Genomic DNA, 19,988 nt, shown 5'->3' on the forward strand with positions numbered 1-19,988 from the left:
CCCTGCATCATTTGCAAGTCATCATGTATCTCCTAAAAAGCACATGACGTCCCCCCAAGAATCCTGGGAATTGTAGTTTCCCCCTCAAAGGGCAGCAATTCCCAGCAATTTTAACAAACTACAATTCCCAGGACTCTTTGGAGGAAGTCACGTGTGTTGAATATGCTTTAAATGTATGATCTGGATCCATTCTGTGGCTACCATCCACCAGAGAGAATATCTATGCAATTACAATGCGGTGAGCCCTCCTCATTATACTATAAATTGTTTAATCTTTCCACCCTGCCTGTGTTGGCTTATCCAATGAATGTGTAAGCAAACTATCAGTTTGCAATTAACTCTCGGGTGGCTGATTTAGGAAAAACAGGTGATACCCACACTGCCCTAAAGATGGCTAATAGCTCTGAATCATTAACCTTGGGTACCCCCCTGCTGCTTAAGGGAAAGACCTTGGAGATGGAGCCTTGAGACTGGGATGGCTATGTGTGGGGTTGCTTTTGATTCAAGCATGCCTGTAGGATTTAAGGCACACTTTCAACATTCCTGGACATTGCTTGATTGCTCCTCAGTATCTGGATGACTAAATGTGAAGTATCTCCGTTGCAGGGTTGCGGGGGTTTGGGTTGACATTTGGATGACATGGGAGTTCTGTCTGGATTGATGATTCTGTTTATGCTTCATCTGCACATGTAGAGCAGAATTTTATGCTGCCATGGTCACTCAAAGCCCTAAGAAGGAGCGGTGTTGCAGGCACAGATCTAATGAAAAATCTCCAGCATCATAGCTGGTTTAATCTCCAGCATCAAAGCCTGCTGGGGTACTTGGGATGATGAATTCTGGAGCGCTTGAAACATTAGCATATGTTGGGACATTAGCATAAATTGGGACATTAGCATATGATGAGTTGGTCAGTTCTGGGGCACTTGAAACATTAACGTATGATGGGCCTGGGGCAGCCTTCCCTGAACCCTCAGAGCTGTCTGAACTCCAAGAGCTGTCTGAACTCCAAGAGCTGTCTGAACTGTCCTCTTCTTTTGGAGCCTTGGCTTCTCCTTGTGCCTTCTTTTTGCGACGGCGATACCTACAGTCAAGAAAGGAACTACCCTAAGAATGCAGCAAGAAGGCTTTTGTTTTGTTTTTAGCTGCTGCTTCCCGGACAGCTAATGAAGTTCAACTGGGAAGTAATAATGCTTAGTGCTTTCAATGTTCAAAATGTTAAAACATATATTACACCAATTGCTGATCCTACTCAGGGTAGACCCGTTGACATTGAAGGACATGACTAACTTAGGTCCATTAATGCCAATGGATCTACTCTGAACAGCTTATGTGGATCTTTTGCAGCAAGAGGACTGAGGTTCATGCAAAGTGACTTGCCAGGTGAGTTCATGGCATGGACTAGGTGTGAATGGGAACTTTCTGAGTCCATAGCTCACTCCCCAGGCCAGGGCTGGGGAACCAGGAGTTTTCCAGATGTTGGACAACAGCTCCCATTGTTCCTGACTACTGGACATGCTGGCTGTAGCTGATGGGAGTTGGAGCCCAACAAGATCTGGAGGACCACAGGTTGTCCACCCTTTCCTTAGGCGCTATGCTAAGACCCTGCTGGGTAGTCTGGTTTTCCCCATCCCAGAGTTGAGATATGATTTTGTAAGTATGTGAAATAAATAAAATGCTCATACACACAAAAACTGAATATTCATGGACTCACCACATTACAGCTCCTATACCCAGCAAGATAACAAATGTCACTAACACTCCTGCGAGAACATTGGGCCCTGTACAAAAGGAACAGGACAACATTTTTCAGAAGGCAGAGAAGATAGAGACCAACTGAGACAGGACCAAGATGAGAAGATAGCATTATGGTTTCATAGATCTGTATTGACAGCAACCTCAGGGCATTTGCAGCCAGAATAGTGTTGCCAACTGCCCTTGGACAAAGAACATGCCACCTGGATCAGAAAAGCAGCAAGTATATTTTTCACATGAAGGTAAGCATTATTAACAATGACACAGTGCCATCTGTGTATATTATAGCTACAGAGGCAGATTAGACAGAGTAAAAGAGACTTGCCCAGTGAGATCGTTCCAGGTTCAGCACAAGCCCATCATGCCTCATTGGCACACAGCTTGTACTGACATGTACAGAGAGAAATAGGGTATGTGTGATGCTGTGTTTGAAAAAAGACATAAGGTATAAAGATGGAGAAAGTTACCTGCACATACAAAGGGGTCATTGCAGGAAACTTTGAGAAGCTGGCAGTTTGTACACTGTGCCACTTCATAGGGTCGATACCGGGACTGAGCTGTGGAAGTGGGAGGGAGAGATGGAGTTCATTAGACCATGAAATGTTTCACACATTATGGTTGATTCAGATGTCATGCCAAACTTGTTTTTTGTGATGTCTGAACCAAACCAAGCCCACAAAATTATGATTGAATGACCATCAAACCAGAAGCTCAAACTGGTTTGGAAACCACAGTTTGGGCAAACTATGGTTTGGTGTCATATATGAACCAACAAACCATGGATTGGGATAGCACCTAGAAATTCTCAGGGGCATCAGGCAAAGATGTTTCCCTGCACAACTGGACACAACTAATTGGAGTGGGAAAGTATGGTTAGTGCAAACCTTGGTTTGGTGTTACATCTGAACCAACTGAAGACAAAGTCACAAAAGTGATAATTAAAATGAAATAACCATAAAATACCTCTCTGACTTCACAAACACTAATGCAGTTAAGATTGCCAACACACAGTGCCTTGATAAGGTCATTTTCATTTACTCCTGATTTTATTCTGGAATTGCTGCCCTGTCCTTTCCCCTCCCTTGTTCTGTACAGTAGGGCCCCACTTATACGGCGGGTTAGGGACCAGGCCCCCGCTGTAAAGTGAAACCCAGTTACTATAATGGGCCATGACGCGTGAAAATGATGCGAAAATGTTGCAAAATGCCATAAAATTGCAAAATTGGCTTTAAAATGGGGAATTTCCCCTAACTGAGAGCCGCCGCATCAGCGGAACGCCTGTAAGCGGGGCCCTATTGTACTCATAATCACATTAAGTCCTCAATACTACTTTGTACAGTTCACAGTGTAGATGAAGGCGTCAAAGCAAGGAAGGAACAGTATAGATGTTATAGAATTGTAGAACTGGAAGATACCTTTGTGGCTGGTGGCTCTTTGTCAGTGGGGCAGTAGAATCCACTTTGAATTTTAGTCCAAACATTCAAGAAGCTGTGAACGTTTGGACTAAAACCTGGAGTGGATTCCACTGTCTCACTGAGATGGAGCCACCAGCCACCACTGCTTGGTAGTCTTCTAGTCCAACCTTCTGCTCAGTGCAGGATTTATAATGTAGGATGCAACTACACCATCTCTGGCCATCCAGCCCTTGCTTTAAACACCTCCAGAGAAGGAGAGAACCACCACCACCTCTCAAAGCATCCTCCTCCACTGATGAACAGCTTCCATACATTATGAATTTCTCTTAATGTTTTCCTACAATTCCCACCCATTGGTCCTTTTTACTCTTCTAGTTTACTGATCTGCTGCTCTGTAGTTTATTGTGATTTTATAATGATGTTATTAGGATTTATTTCTTGTGTGTATATCACATATATGCATATGTGTGTGTTTGTAAACCACCATAATTGGAGAAAAGTTGGGCTCTTACTAGGAACCAGTACTGGGACCACATTCCACTCTCTGCCCCCCCCATTTCACAATGGCTGATACAAATGCATTAGCAGTGGAGACTCGTGGCTCTGATGTCAGTGGGGCAGTGAATCCACTCTGGGGTTTAGTGTGAACTTTCACAGTACTTTAGCACAAGACTCTGTTGATTTTGGTGCAACAGACTGGCATGGCTACCCCTCTGGAAATTGATATAAATGTGTATTCAGATGTTCTTCAGAACATTCCTGTATTAGAAACATGTCGCCCTTTGTTCCAGTTTGTTCATCCCAAATCTGGAGGGAGGAAGGGGGTCCAGTTTGAGGCTGGGGGGAGGATGGATGCATCCCACCCACCATTTATAATTGGCAGCATTCACACCCACACACGCAAGAAACTTAAAAGGGAATAACAGCAGACACCATATGGCCAGAAACATGCACCCCTGGTTTGGACAGAGATACTCACCACAGGAAAGGCTGCAGACTGTGTGGTTATAAAACAGAGAAGACAAAAACAAAGGGATGAGCATTAGAGAAAGACATCCCCCATCGCACCCCCAGCAGTCTTCATTTCCTCTAGCCAAAGAACCCATGGAAGACTCCATTGCCCTCGCTTACGCTATCCAACAGGTCCCCCAAAACCCCAGGAATATCAGTTCTGCATGCTCTTGGCTTTATATTTTTCCCAGGAGTCCTGCCATGGGTTGTATACACACCATACATTTAAATAATCTTAAAAGCACATGTTTTGTTGTTGTTATGAGCCTTCAGATCGATCACGACCCATGGCAATCCCATGAATCAGCGACCTCCAATAGCATCTGTCATGAACCATCCTGTTCAGATCTTGTAAGTTCAGGTCTGTGGCTTCCTTTATGGAATCAATCCATCTCTTGTTTCATCTTCCTTTTTTCCTACTTCTTTCTGTTTTTCCCAGCATTACTGTCTTTTCTAATAAATCATGTCTTCTCATTATGTGTCCAAAATATGGTAACCTCAGTTTCATCATTTTAGCTTCTAGTGATAGTTCTGGTTTAATTTGTTCTAACACCCAATCATTTGTCTTTTTTGCAGTCCATGGTATGTGCAAAGGTCTCCTCCAACACCACAATTATCCTGGGAACTGTAGTTTACCCCACACAGAGGTTTCATTCCCAGCACCCTAAACAAACTACAATACACAGCATTACACAAGTGATCCTCCATGATATCACCCCCTTATTCTATGGGTTAGTTAACTTGGAAGAACTGGTTCTGTGTTCATAGCTAACTAAAAAGGATTTATGCTTTATCCATGAGCACGCCTTGAAAGGGCAGACAAAGGTCACCTTGCAACCACAAACATGGAACCTGGTATGAGTATTGGGGGGGGCAGCGGAGAGAAGCTTCTTGAGGAGGTCTAGGTCAGGTGAAATGGACAGAAAAGGGGTTAGGCACCCCACATGCGGACACTGATTCTCTGATCCCACTGACCCCTCCAGAAGCTGCTTTTCCTGTTTGAAAAGGATGGTTGAGGTCATGGTGTTTGCATCTGCACATAACACCCAGTTTGACTCTTACAATAGTGGTGAAGACCTCATTTTAACAAAATTACAGTACAGAGTGTTTGCATGGCTCTCTATGTATCTGGGCTCCGGCAGGCCACTTTGAGTATATATCTGTTGGGGCCGCAACTGAGAAGGCTCTGCTCCGTTCGACTTCCAGAACACAAGAAATCTTTAACCCTGAGCATCACCAACTCAGCCCACGCTGCTATGCACTCTTAACCCAAGTAAATTCAGCAGACCTGGTTGTTTTGTCTGGTTTGCAAGTGGATGAAGTAATAGCTAAGAACGGAGGGGGGTAGGCTGCTGTAACAAAGGATAAGGCCCCTATGACTATCAGTGACAAAGGAGATTTCAGTGAGTTCAGCTTTTCATGCTCCCTTTGAGACATGCAGGAAGCCTGTCTATCTTTGAATGCTGCATTGGCAAAGCATTGTTTTGAAAGCATCTCAGTGGTAGAGCTCTTGATTTGCACATAGAAGGTCCACAGTTCAATCCCTGGCATTGTCAGGTAGGGCTGAAAAAGCCTCATGTCTGTAGCCGCAGAGAGACGCTGCCAATCAGCATAGGTGATACTGAGCTAGATGGACCAATGGCGTGTCTCAACATTAGGTGTTCCTCTGTTTGTTCTCCTTTCATTGACATAAATTGAGGAATTCAGGATGGGGCGGTGGGAGGGCAGCACTTACTTTCCTTCATAAAGGTCTTTGACGCCTCTTCCAATTGTTTGACAAAAATTTTCTTTTCCTGTTCTGCCTCCTTCATAAGGTGGTCATGATCTGTGGGCAAAAGGGAATGGATCAGCAGAAGCCAAGGCATTTGGGTCCGAATGAAGGGTTATAGCCTGCTGATGGATTAATTGGGGCCATCTAGGGGTGAAATCAGGGCCTTTGTTAGGTACTAGGGATGGAAAGATATGTCCATTTTGGTTATCTCCATTTCGCATTTTTCAAGTCTTAAATTCAGTTCTCCACACTTCTGCAGCAATGTACGATTTTTGTTTTAAAGGTCCTCATGAAGAACTGAGACAAATAGTGGTAACGAGAGAGGAAGTTCTAAGCTTAATGGACAATATAAAAACTGACAAATCACCGGGCCCTGATGGCATCCACCCGAGAGTTCTCAAAGAACTCAAAGGTGAAATTGCTGATCTGCTAACTAAAATATGTAACTTGTCCCTCGGGTCCTCTTCCATGCCTGAGGACTGGAAAGTGGCAAATGTAACGCCAATCTTCAAAAAGGGATCCAGGGGGGATCCTGGAAATTACAGGCCAGTTAGCTTAACTTCTGTCCCTGGAAAACTGGTAGAAAGTATTATTAAAGCTAGATTAACTAAGCACATAGAAGAACAAGCCTTGCTGAGGCAGAGCCAGCATGGCTTCTGCAGGGGAAAGTCCTGTCTCAGTAACCTATTAGAATTCTTTGAGAGTGTCAACAAGCATATAGATAGAGGTGATCCAGTGGACATAGTGTACTTAGACTTTCAAAAAGCGTTTGACAAGGTACCTCACCAAAGACTCCTGAGGAAGCTTAGCAGTCATGGAATAAGAGGAGAGGTCCTCTTGTGGATAAGGAATTGGTTAAGAAGCAGAAAGCAGAGAGTAGGAATCAACGGACAGTTCTCCCAATGGAGGGCTGTAGAAAGTGGAGTCCCTCAAGGATCGGTATTGGGACCTGTACTTTTTAACTTGTTCATTAATGACCTAGAATTAGGAGTGAGCAGTGAAGTAGCCAAGTTTGCTGACGACATTAAATTGTTCAGGGTTGTTAAAACAAAAAGGGATTGCGAAGAGCTCCAAAAACACCTCTCCAAACTGAGTGAATGGGCGGAAAAATGGCAAATGCAATTCAATATAAACAAGTGTAAAATTATGCATATTGGAGCAAAAAATCTTAATTTCACATATACGGTCATGGGGTCTGAACTGGCGGTGACCGACCAGGAGAGAGACCTCGGGGTTGTAGTGGACAGCACGATGAAAATGTCGACCCAGTGTGCGGCAGCTGTGAAAAAGGCAAATTCCATCCTAGCGATAATTAGGAAAAGTATTGAAAATAAAACAGCCAATATCATAATGCCGTTGTATAAATCTATGGTGCGGCCGCATTTGGAATACTGTGTACAGTTCTGGTCGCCTCATCTCAAAAAGGATATTATAGAGTTGGAAAAGGTTCAGAAGAGGGCAACCAGAATGATCAAGGGGATGGAGCGACTCCCTTATGAGGAAAGGTTGCAGCATTTGGGGCTTTTTAGTTTAGAGAAAAGGCGGGTCAGAGGAGACATGATAGAAGTGTATAAAATTATGCATGGCATTGAGAAAGTGGATAGAGAAAAGTTCTTCTCCCTCTCTCATAATACTAGAACTCGTGGACATTCAAAGAAGCTGAATGTTGGAAGATTCAGGACAGACAAAAGGAAGTACTTCTTTACTCAGCGCATAGTTAAACTATGGAATTTGCTCCCACAAGATGCAGTAATGGCCACCAGCTTGGACGGCTTTAAAAGAAGATTAGACAAATTCATGGAGGACAGGGCTATCAATGGCTACTAGCCATGATGGCTGTGCTCTGCCACCCTAGTCAGAGGCAGCATGCTTCTGAAAACCAGTTGCCGGAAGCCTCAGGAGGGGAGAGTGTTCTTGCACTCGGGTCCTGCTTGTGGGCTTCCCCCAGGCACCTGGTTGGCCACTGTGAGAACAGGATGCTGGACTAGATGGGCCACTGGCCTGATCCAGCAGCCTCCTCTTATGTTCTTATGTTCTTATGTTTGTGACTGAGCAGTGGATTCTTTTAATCATTATATTAATTGTATGTGGACCAGGGAGCACATCTGAAAGCCTGAGAGCTCTGTTTTTGAATCACCTTCAAGATCACGGTTAAGGCTGTAGTATTTAGTCAGTTCATCACACCTGAGGCAATTCCAGGTGTCAAAACGCACTCATCTTGGGAGCACTTGCTTGTCTCCTTCCTAGACAGTGACAAGGTGCTTTTAGAGCTAGGGCAAGCAGAGTCCCTCTCACCTTAAATCTTCTTGTGAGCATTCAAATAGTGGTGCTCACTTTTCAAGCATCCCTAGTTTTTCGCAGGCAACATCCTTGTTGGTTATGGCTTAACTGTTAAGAGATCCTGAATAGACACACTTGCTTTGTAAATTTAAAACACAGCAGCAGATTCCCATGGACATTCCAGTTTTCCCTCCCCTCCTTTTCTTTCTTAAGTAAACCATGCAAGACTGAGTCCAGTTTAATCCTGGTCTGATCTATGGAATAGCAGTGACGAAATTGTATTTCATGTTGATATGCTAATAATACTATTCAGAAACACTTTAAGCTCATTTGCCAATGTGGGTGATCCCTCCCTGGAGAAAACTGTCAGTGTTTGCCAGGGTCCTATACTTGCTCTTCTCCATTTTAAACAAGAGAGTGCCAAAATAATAAATGTACATTTCCCTAAAAGGCTACAGATGTGTCAAGAAGTTGCTTTTGTTTTGTTTTGGTGTTTGGAACCACTGCAATAGCAATCAACAACTACCTGACAGGGTTGCACTGCAGGCAAGTCTGGAAAGAAAGGAACAGATCAATCCCTACCTTTCCTACTTTTCTGGATAATCTGGTCAAGGTGAAGAAAGAGTTTCCCAGCTTCATGCTCCATATGCTCCCGTTCTGCAAGCATCAGGGAAGACAAACAAAATGATGAGGCCCAATTCTGACCTAATTCTCTGCTTTAAGTACGCCCTCCCATTCTATAGAACCTAAACTGGGGTCCTTTGAATGCTTATGTTCAGAGGAGGCTGTTACACTAGTGCAAATGGGGAACTGCCCCACCATCCTCCTCCTGCCCCCATCTGCCTACCTTCCTACTTACAACCAGCTGAGGGGGTGACACAGCTTCCTCATCCCCACTCAGCCATGAAGCTCGCTGGATGACCTTGGGCCAGTCACTGTTGCTCAGCCTAACCTACCTCACAGGGTTGTTGTGAGGATAAAATGGAGAGGGAGGAGAACCATGTATGCCACCTTGAGATCCTTGGATGAAAGGTGGGATATAAATGCAATAATAAATACATAAAAATAAAGTTAGTTGGTTCTGTCTACCACTGCCTCTGGCTCCACCTACTTTTGGGCTCCCTGCCTTCTGCCCCACCAATCCCAATGGACACCAGCCACCACTCCTTATGTTCAGCAATGCTGGACTTTAGGACTGAGAAAATGTGAGGGCAACCTGGCTTCTGGATGGGCTGTTGAAAGGAAGGGATGCATACCTCATTGGAAAAACTCTTTCCATGTCAATTTTGTCTGCTAAGGACCCTTACACAACTAGCGTAGAATCCCTGAGCATTGCTGAATATTTTGGGCAATTTCTATAGCACACCCAGATAACAGGGCACTAGATTAGCCAGACAGATGTTGCTTTTGCATCAAGCTAAGAATGCACCCTGGTGGAACATTTTCAATATTTCCCCGACGGTGCATGTTGCAGCAGGAAATCAGCAATGGCAGTCTGTCTGCCGTTACCAATCTCATTGAGAAACACTGGGAAAGCTTCTGAGCAATGGAGACTGGTGGCTCCAGTGTCAGTGGGGCAGTGAATCTGGTCTGGGTTTGCATCTAGACCAGAGCTTGGAAAAGTTACTTTTTTAAATTACAACTCCCATCAGCCCCAGCAGCATGGCCACTGGATTGGGCTGATGGAAGTTGTAGTTCAAAAAAGTACATTTTCCAAGCTCTGATCTAGACAGCTCCTTGAAAGTTCAAACTAAAATTCGGTCCGGATTCACTGTCCCACTGACATTGGAGTCACCAGCTTCCACTGCTTCTGAGCAACCCAAGAGTTCCTAAAAACACAGTGCTCTAAATGACACAATGTGGGCACCATCAGGAGGTTCACCGCACAAGAGGATGCACATGTCAGTTCACACAGCTTGTGGGTGGGAAAGTGGGTGCCAAGTCTGCTGTGATGTACAAGTCCCATATGTAATTTGCATCATTGGAATTCCAGTTATGTAAGTGCTTTGGAGCAGAAAATCCTGCTCATTTCTTCATTGTGCTGTTTTAAAAGATGGATTTCAATAATGTATTTATTGTCTTTTGCTTTTGCTTTGTAGTATTTGATTACATTTTGTAAACCACTTGCTTATTTTGCCAAAATGCTAAGCAGTGTATGAATTACCTGAATTATTGGATAAATAATGAAATATATTGCTGCACCCGGGGGGCTGTGTGGAGGTTTCACAAAATGGAGCAGATGGCCACAAAATGGAGCAGATGAACTCATCTTCGTAATCCATTCCACCCACCCCTGTAACTTTATTCCCCCCAGGATTCTGCTACCCATCTCTTCCTGCCCACTGTAGGCGACGACAACCCACAGCTCTATGTGGGTGACTTTAACAAGAGCAGGACTTCAGATTGCAGTTATGCTCACAACACTGGGCTCTTTATTTATTTAGTTATTTATTATTTGATTTATATCCTGCCCTTCCTCCCAGCAGGAGCCCAGGGTGGCAAACAGAAACACTAAAAACACTTTAAAACATCACAAAAACAGACCTTAAAATACATTAAAACAAAACAACGTTAAAAAGATTTTTTTAAAAAGACCAGGGATGAGGAACCTGTGATCCTCCTGATGTTGCTGGACTACAATCCCATCATTCACCATTGGCCATGCTGGCTGGAGATTATGCAAGTTTGTTTGTTTGTTTACTAGTACTAGTACTACTACAAAACAACAACAAGAAATTTATATCCAGCCCCTCCTCCCAGAAGGGGCCCTGGGTGGCAGACAAAACATTAAAAATATATGTAAAACATCTTATAAACAAAACTTATTTAAAAACATAAATAAATAAATAAATCCTTCAAACATGTCTTTAAAAAACCCTAAGAACAATTCCAACACAGATGCAGACTGGGAAGGCTTATTGAAAGAGGAAGGTTTTCGATAGGCACCAAAAAGACAACAGAGATGGTGCCTGTCTAATATTTAAGGAGTGGAGTTCAACAACATCTGGAGGACCAGTGGTTCCCCATCCCCCTCTTCTCTTCAGTCATTCAAGTCATTAACAAAATCACCAACAGCTTTGTTACTTTCAGGATATAATCGTGTAGCATCCCTTCTTCCTCAGACCCAGAATCACCTCTGTCTTGGGTTTCTGACTGGCCAGAAGCCATATATAAACCATCTGCCTTTGGGCAGCCCTTATTCCCTGGACACTCTTTGCCATGACTTGGTTGGCTTTGCTGGATGATTGCAGCTTTACTCTCTGCCCAGTCCTGTCTAGTCTCGATGTCCCTGAATTGGACTCCTGTCCTCTGTCTCTATCAGGTACTATGGATGGTTTTGCTGGATATTGATTCCTGTCATGGAATTGTCCAAAATTAACATTAAGAATTGACAGCAGACTGGATTGCTCTATCCCATACCTAGATACAGTCCTCTAGGACCTATATTGGTGTACTCCTACCTGATGCCCAAGATTCTACTACATGAACTTGAGAAAAATATAGGCATATTTACTGATTCATTAAAATGTCAATATTTGCACAGATTTATCAGTTATTAATTTTTAAAGAAGATTGTTCAGCTTTCCAAAATGTATGTGTTTAGCTATATCAGATTGTTTTAAAATACCCAGTTTCTATTATTTGAAGCTCGGGTTTCTCTTACAGTAGATTTCTCAAGTTCCAGACTTTCTGCACTCCCTCTGTGCATGACTCAGATATCTGTGTTTCAAAAACGGGGAGCAGGGAAGTGTGTGTGTACTTTGGGGTTCTGAAACAGGGGACTTTTCAACCATGAGAAGTTCCTCCCTAATGCCCGAAGGGACATTGTTTGACCCTTCTCTTAATTCTGTACCCAGATAGTGTCTCCCATAGGTGGCCAGGTCTTCAGCGCTCCCTAGAAAAAGCTTCCCCAGCTTGTCAGTGGCCTCTGAGTCCTGACCAAGCAGCAAATATGCATCATATCCAAAGTAGGCAACAGCTTCTGGCCAGCAACGGAGGCATGTGCCAGCCAGCTGCACTGGCAGCATCCAGGCCAGCCATCCGAGCAGAGATGCTCTGGCCATGGAAACCAGAACAAAGGAGCCACTTCCTGTCCAGGCCCTGACATCAGCACTTTCCCCACTTCAGGCTCCTTATCTGCTTCTTACGTCACCTCCTGTTCTATTCCTAGCATCACAGAGAGTCACATTGTCTGTTTAATCTCTCTCCTTGGCAACATTTCCCTGCGTCATGCAAGTATTGTCTTTCCAGCAGTTCGTGACTTCACAGAAGAAGTTGCCTTGGCCACAGTGTAGGGGGGAGTCAGTTGCCATGGCAATGGTGCCCCAGTTCCTGCTGGTGTTCCCCTTATGGCTCTTCTCCCTCCAAACAGTGGCTGGTTGCCTTCAATGTGACCGACGCTTCTTGGACTCTGTGGCAACCCTGCTGACGGAGACGTTGCCAGCAGACCTGCCTGACCGTGACACCCTAATAGAACGGCACATCCAGGCCTTGGCTGATCTGCACGGCACCTTCCTTCAAAAGACATATGAGCGAGTGTTGGGTGCGACCTGAGCAGAGAAGCATCAGCAGGGATGGAACAGTTGGGGTGGGGTGGGGAGGGATGTGGCATCATGATCATGAGGTTACTTTTGCAAATGTCTCTTTGCAGATGTCCGAGGGGTGATGTCTATCAAGTCCCACGTTATTAGTCAGTTACGTGGTATCAAGAGTAACAACACATGGAAAGGTGAGGAGGGAGGAGAGGAGCTAGGTAGAGGGATTATATTTGAGAATGGGTTATAGGCATCTCCACCCTTTGCACACAAATCTCATAAAGCTATTAAGGTGGGGGAATCACCCAAATATTTAGGCTGTTCTCCTAAACCTTGAAGTCGTGATCCACTCCGCTCACTACTTAAGCCTGGGGTTACCGACATGATATGGTGGGTCCCTCAGATGCTTCCTCTTGATGCCTGCCAAGATCCCTGGTCCCCAAGGCACTGGATTATTTTTATTTGGGGGGGGGCATTACTTGCTTTTTTTGTCTGTGTTTTTTTTTTTGGTGGGGAAGGTATTTTGCCTGTTTGGCGGAGGGAAGACTTCTGAGCATAGCAGTTTTTCTTCTGTGAAATGGGTCTTTTGTGGTGTCCACAACAGTTTCTTAGATTTCCAAATGTGCCCTCTGGCCAGAAAGATTGGGGGGCTCTGACTTTACCCAAGATTAAAGTAAACCAGTTCTATAGCTCAATGGCAGAGATCATGCTTCTCATGTGGAAGGTCCCAGATCAATCCCAGGCATCCCTAGGTAAGCCTGGGAAAGATCCCTGTCTGAAACCCTGGAGGGCCTCTGCCCATCAGTATAGAAATAATGAGCTAGATGGACTCAGTATAAGGCAACTGCCTATGTTCCTTTGGGCAACTGGTAGTGGTGACCCATGAAGTCAAATGGATCTCACCAGCCATGTATAGCAGCCAACCAGGGACGCAACAAGCCTCAGCCTTTTTGTTCCTGCTTCGCACCAAAGGAACAGGGGTGTGCAGACCACATGCTGTGTGAACAGTATATGCCTGAAAGCTGGAATTCAGGGTCACAGGTCACAGGTCGTACAGGCTGAAGGAAGCCAAAGACAAATAACAAACTAACCCAGGAAAGATATTTTAATGAAAGCATTAATTCCAAGCATATTCTCCATCCTAAATGTATGCTAAATCTAGCATTTTTGTTTTGTTTTAGTAGGCTTGTTTTGTTTTAGTAGTGCTGTGTCACAGTTAAAGGAACTGGAGTCCTGCCTGGGAAGGGGTGGGAGAAGGGAAAGTGGCAGATTTTCTTCTAGCATTTAACTCAAGGTCCTCCAACCTCGTCAGCCTGAAATTCTAATCCAGTGCCTTGGGAACTATTTCCCTCCACCCCCATGACTTCGCATTAAACTGTTTATCTTTCCTTAGGGGTCTTCATGTGGCAACTCTCCATGTATCAGCTCAGGGTGTCCCTGCGAAGCCACATGCAACAGACACTGGAGAAATTCGCCGACCTCGGTACCAATCCTGAAGGGAAGGGAAAGCAGCAGTGGAAGTCCTAGCGTTTCATGCTGTAACCTACTGCACTAATCTTCACTTCCCCTACTAGCAAGGAATCCTGGATCCAGGGTTGTAGCCAATGGTGGGCCACAAATTTCTACCCCCAGATATAAGTTATTAGCCTCATACCCAGCATTGCTTGGGCCTGGCAACCAAGAGGTCTTCTGTATCTTTAAAAGTTGTGCAGGAGGAAGGGAGAATTCCACCTTGTGGTTTTTCCCATTACAGGGTTGCAAGAACACCTACACTTGGCTGACTTTCTCTTCTCCTAAAGGTACAGGATCAGTCTCAGACCATGAACCTGGCAACCCTAAAGTGCATGTGCACCCGCGGGCATCACATATGCAAATGTTTATAAGTGATGCCTAAGAAGAAAACATATAAATAAAAATATACAGCTAAATAGAAAACAATAGCAAACACAAAAATGATGACTGCATACAAACGTTTGTGCATTAAATATTATTAATTAAGTGAGATTGGGGAATAAGAAAAAGAGTAGGCAAATTGCACCTACTGGGGCAGATCCACACCATACATTTAAAGCACATTATTTTCCCCAAAGAATCTTGGGAACTGTGGTTTTCCTTCTTACAGAGCTACAAATTCCCAGCAGACTTAACAACCACCGTTCCCATGATTCACTGGGGGAAGTCATGTGCTTTAAATGTATGGTGTGGATAAGCATAGCAGATTTAAAAGATGCATGTTGGTATTCAGGAGGTACATGCTTACTTGGAGGAAGAGCTTCAATATATGCTATAAAAGGGGAACTCAATTGCTGTTGCATGGGTATTCTGGAGTGTTGTCTGCCTAACTTGTTGATTTCTGAGTTAGCATGCACATAATTGTAAACTGAATACCAGTTAAGGAAGAGTCCCGCTGAGTTATAAGGCCTCTAAACCAGTCCTCTCTCTTTTCTTCCACTCTCACCCTACCCTTTAGCTTGTTCAGAGGATTGCAGTAAGTATCAGACCCCCCCATCCCCACGTTAATGTCACATCAGAACCCTTCCCCGAGCCTCCTGGATTGGAACTGGAGGCACCCCAAAGGCCCGTTTCCTAGTCTTCTTGATGTGCTTCTTCCCATAGCGGTGATTGAGGGCCCTGTCCTGGACTGCTGGACCTGCCTACGTATCGTCACCCAATGCTTCGATGGAGAGGTCTGCGGAGGTATGGCTGCAGGAAGGGGTGCCTTTTAAGGTTCTGCCTCTTGTTTCCTAACCAATAGCAATTTTGGGAGTCAGGACAGGAGAGGTTGAATCAAGAGCTGGACTTTAACCAGGGAGAATTGAATTTGAATCTCCACCTGCCGTGAAGCTTTCTGGGTGACCCCGGCCTAGTCACACACTTCTCGCTTTCTCATCCCCACAGGCCATAATGAGGATAAAATGGGGATAAGCCCCATACATAGCATCACAAGCTCCTTGGAGGAAGGGTGGGATATAAATGTGAGAAAGTAAATCATAAATTTGGGGGCAAAGATGATTTGATACCCCCACAGACCAATTTTCCCAGCTTTGGGGAATAAAAATACTCTTCCACTCTTATTTTTTTGGAGGGGAGGGGGTAGGCACAGGACAATTTCTGTCCTCTTCATAGAAGGGTGTGTGTTGTGGTGGTGTCCCGGGTCCCAGACCTACAATCCTTCCCGCTCCTTCACCCCTGAAATAGGTCCTTCACCCCAAAGATGCCTGCCTCAGCTTTGGCCAGTTACCTACTGCACCACAAGCCTCAGCAATCCCACTTTCTCCCTGGAAGTGGCTAATGGGTTGGATGTGGTTTATACCTGTGGGTTTAAATGTAGTTATTAGCATTTAGAACCCTGTTTGGTAGCGTAGTAAAGACCAAGCACGCACATGGTATTTTAAGTAAATAAACAAATAAACAAACAAAAATTTATTATAATCACAGTATAAAATTATAGATGTTATATTTGATATAGGCCTAAACGTAACCTGCCTACCTACCTAGCTAAACCCAACGCAAACTGCACACTATCTACCTCATAAACCTAGCCAAGCCTAACTAAGTCAATGGCCGCCATCACCCAACTGTCACTTCTTTCCCTTTTTAAACCTTTCACTCACTGACTGCCCCCTCCCTTGCCAACACTCCAGCCAATCACACCCAACATTCTATTAACTCTAACCTACCTGAACATAAGTGAACAGAAGCAAACATTGTGCTTTCGTCACAGTTGTCTTTGTCCAGCAACGTGCAGGAGACTAGGACAATTCTGACAGCATGGAAGGTTCTCACCTCTTGATATCCTAAGATGACAGATGTGATCTACATGAGCAAGCAACTCCAGAGTGTCAACCCAGCCCTCTTGCCAGGGATCTCTTGAGACATTCAGAAATTACTGGATTTCTCTATGGAACTATACACTCCACCTAGCACCTGCCATTTACATGACTTGAGTAAGAGACAGAGGAGACGGAGGTCTCCCTATGCTCTCCAGGAGTTGCTGATTCTCTTTCAGTCTTTCTTTGATTTGTCCCTTTTTGAACCTGTAAACAAACTGGGAGCTGAAGAAAGAGTTCAGAGATGGCTATCGCAGACTGGATAAAGAAATGACAATCTGGTGAATAGAGAGCTAGTGGAAAGGAAGAAAAAAAAGAGGCTAAGAAAGGAACGGGATGGATGGGAGATAAAAAAGAGTCATAGGCATTGTGGGAGGTGAACTAAAATCAGGCAAGGATGGGAAGTGGAAGCAAAAATTAGGTCTGTATCACTAGTCTTAAAGCTGAAGCAATGAGAAGAAATGGCCATAAGACGTCCTGTTGCTGTGAATTTGCCTGTCACTATCTAATGTTTTTTATTTATTGCCAAGCCTGGTTGCTTCCATGATCAACTTTTGGTGTCAAGATTTGTGTTTCAGTCTCAGGGTGCTTTCTTACAGCACTCTAACTGTTTTAACAGTTGTGCTATTTTAATGGGCTTGTTTACATATAATAATGGATGTTTTAATGGAGTTGGTCTACTATGTATTTTAATTATGGGTTGCAGTATTTTTATAATTGGTTTTATTCTTCTCATCTTGCTGTTGGCTTTTGTTTGTGAGCCATCTTGTTATTTCTTCTTGAAATGAAAGATGGTATATAATTTTTTTTAATAATCATCATCATGGAGGCAGTGATGCTCATGCAAGTTTTTCAGTCTCACAACATTGTTCTCATCAAAAAGCCATTCCATATTGTGTTCCCAATTAATCCAGATTGGCCATTACCACAGTCAATCTGATAATTAAAAACAAAAAACAAAAAAAACCCATGGAAACAATAAATCCAGATTAAATGGGGGGAGGGAATATGGGACAGTATTTTGATGAGTTCAATGACATGTGGGCACAGTGAAAAGCTTGCATGCAAGCAGCAGCGAGTGACAGTGCAGGGCCCCTTCATGATAGTCACAGCCACCACCACCCCTTTTTTTGCTGTGGGGTTCAGAATGAGATCCTTGTTAATGCCTTCTCCCACAACAACAGACCATTAGAGCCAATAAGTATGAAAGGGGGAGAGTGTTAGCTACTGAAGAGTCTTCTCTGTGGCTGACTCACCTCTTCACTCTGATTGCTTCCAGTCAGCAGGAAAGGACAAGGAAGCATGTTAGAAGACTCTTCTCAGTGGCTAACCCCCTCACCCTTCAGCTCATGGGTTGCTGGAGACATAGGGACCCTGCTCCCGAAAAGTAAAGGGTCTAAGACACACACCCCCGAGAGCCTAGACCACTACACCCCTGGCTCCAAGTCCACAATAAACTGTTGTGTGGAAAGCTAGCTTTTTCTATGTAAACTGTTCAACTTTCTCTACTCCTAAAATACCAAATATTCTCAGGTGGTTTGCTTGTGCAGTATTTTGAGTTCTCCTTTCAGGTGAGGAACAAAGAAATGTCTATGATCCTTACCTTATTCAAAATTCTAAGATTTCAATTTTGCTGAATTTTGAAATGTTACATTTTATTTTAGCTCTAGTGGGCTTTCCCTCTCTCTCACACACACACGTCCTTCTGCTCCCAGTAACCTGTAACCAAAATTAATCTGGAAAACCAAACATGTACTCAAAAGTGCCATTGACATATCCACTCTCTGATCTTAGAATTGGCTCCCCAAATATGTTTCCCACAGGAAACATAGATAGTCCTGTTCCCATTTGAAAGCCGCCATTTAGATGGCTGAACCAGGGAGCAGATAGGGAGAGTCACTCTTGCCCAGCATTGGGACTGTCACCATTTGTCCCCAACCAACACAAGAGATTAAAAGGGTGTTTCTGTTGCCCCTTAGTGGAAGATAGACGATTTGCAGAATACAATGAAGTTGTTCTTTATATCTTCTTTGTTTGCGAGTCAGTATTGATGACCTCAGCTGCTCTTGTGTGAGTAAATGGCTCCGCCAAGCCCCTCTCTTTTCCATGGAATCCAAGAGTCCAAACTTTTAGGTTTTCTGATCCACATTTGCCTTCCTTCCCAAAGAAGCCACCAGGACCAAACCCTATAATGATTCACAAGATCTTGTTCCCTTCTTAAAGAACCCAGGAGTTCTTGCTGGCAGCTGTTCCAATTCACTTGACCCACATCTCTGTTCTCCATCCATCTCAGGGAGAGTGTCCATGCATAGGAACACAGAAAGCTGCCTTATACTGAGTCAGACCTTTAATTCACCTGGCTCAATATTGTCTACACTGACTGGAAGCAGCTGTCCAGGATTTCAGACAGGGGCCTCTCCCAGCTCAACCTGGAGGTGCTGGGGATTAATCCTGGGACCTTCTGCATGCAGTACAGGTGCTCTACCACAGAGCTATGGCCATTCAGCAATGCAAGCATAAAACGTGTTGTAGAATTCAGATTTCAGAAAATATCAGCTACATTTTTTTCTACAAGCATCATCGTTACAGAGAAAACATAGGACGGTTTCCATATCTGTAATCTGCCCATTTCTGTCACTTGTCCTTTCTTGCCACTAAATTTCCAAAAATATTGAAAACTTGAATTATGGACACAGGATATTTTGATCCAAGTTGAGTTGATATATGCTTAATTTATGCTTCCTGGTTACAAAATTATTATTATTTGGTGTGTGCAGGCCCACACATATATTGAGTTTTCTAAAAAGTAGAAAGGAGACCCGAGTTTAAATTCATACCCATCCCCCTCCCAAGTTCAAAACGTTTGAGAAACATTGTCTCAGGTCATTGGAGCCACTCCACATGCAGCAGTGTGAAACTGGAAACTGGAAACTGATGATGTTGCAGAAAGAGCCAGCGGTGGCTGGTGGTTCCCTGAAACAGCTCTTTAAAAGTTTGGACTGAAACCAACAGCAGATTCCTCTGCCCCACTGACATTGAGCCACCAACCACCACTGGACAGAGCAGAGAAAGGACAAGTCTTGAAACTTTAGCTCTGATCTGTTATTTGCATTGCAGGGAATTCTTATCTGGAGAAGCTTTAAAAAAATTTTTTTGTCATCCCCTATTTGCAGTCTGAAGTGGTATGATCTGCTCTACCATCTCAGCACTCTATCACCTCATTCTGCTGCTATGTGTAAACCAGGCTCCATTCTAGTTCCAGAGGTTTCTCCACCTCTTCCCCTACTAACCACACTTTCCCCACTTCCAGGTACTGGGTGTTCTTCAAGCACAAGAAAGAAATGTTGCAAAAAGCGCTGGCCCGTTAGGTGCCTTAGAGGCCAGAGGACCTTTC

The 19,988-nt window shown here is 44.1% G+C and overlaps 2 protein-coding genes across 2 annotated transcripts; one reads left to right on the top strand and one right to left on the bottom strand.

Moving 5' to 3' along the window:
- Positions 1 to 789: 789 nt before the first annotated feature.
- On the bottom strand, positions 790 to 12,293 carry TEX51 (testis expressed 51). The gene is made up of 7 exons (XM_061591605.1): positions 12,083 to 12,293; positions 8,812 to 8,886; positions 5,914 to 6,003; positions 4,147 to 4,164; positions 2,220 to 2,309; positions 1,712 to 1,778; positions 790 to 1,081 (listed from the first exon to the last, which is right to left on the bottom strand). Exons 1-7 carry the CDS (start codon positions 12,291 to 12,293, stop codon positions 790 to 792), a joined length of 843 nt encoding a protein of 280 aa, XP_061447589.1.
- Positions 12,294 to 12,540: 247 nt separating this feature from the next.
- IZUMO3 (IZUMO family member 3) lies at positions 12,541 to 19,962 on the top strand. The gene is made up of 6 exons (XM_061588128.1): positions 12,541 to 12,772; positions 12,881 to 12,958; positions 14,158 to 14,266; positions 15,379 to 15,461; positions 18,574 to 18,664; positions 19,905 to 19,962. The coding sequence occupies exons 1-6, from the start codon at positions 12,541 to 12,543 to the stop codon at positions 19,960 to 19,962; spliced, it is 651 nt and encodes a 216-aa protein (XP_061444112.1).
- Positions 19,963 to 19,988: the final 26 nt, after the last annotated feature.

The sequence above is a fragment of the Rhineura floridana genome, chromosome 11 (genome assembly GCF_030035675.1).
Source record: "Rhineura floridana isolate rRhiFlo1 chromosome 11, rRhiFlo1.hap2, whole genome shotgun sequence".
NCBI lineage: Eukaryota > Metazoa > Chordata > Lepidosauria > Squamata > Rhineuridae > Rhineura > Rhineura floridana.

Excerpts from the sequence above, each read along its gene's own strand:
- TEX51 (XM_061591605.1), bottom strand. The coding sequence starts at position 12,293 with ATGGCCAGAGCATCTCTGCTCGGATGGCTGGCCTGGATGCTGCCAGTG. Across the intron at positions 6,004-8,811 it reads TATCCAGAAAAGTAGGAAAG|ATCATGACCACCTTATGAAG; the intron begins GTAGGGATTGAT and ends TTTTGCCCACAG. Across the intron at positions 1,779-2,219 it reads TGACCCCTTTGTATGTGCAG|GGCCCAATGTTCTCGCAGGA; the intron begins GTAACTTTCTCC and ends CCTTTTGTACAG.
- IZUMO3 (XM_061588128.1), top strand. The coding sequence starts at position 12,541 with ATGGCAATGGTGCCCCAGTTCCTGCTGGTGTTCCCCTTATGGCTCTTC. Across the intron at positions 12,959-14,157 it reads GAGTAACAACACATGGAAAG|GGGTCTTCATGTGGCAACTC; the intron begins GTGAGGAGGGAG and ends ATCTTTCCTTAG. Across the intron at positions 18,665-19,904 it reads ATGACCTCAGCTGCTCTTGT|GTACTGGGTGTTCTTCAAGC; the intron begins GTGAGTAAATGG and ends CCCCACTTCCAG.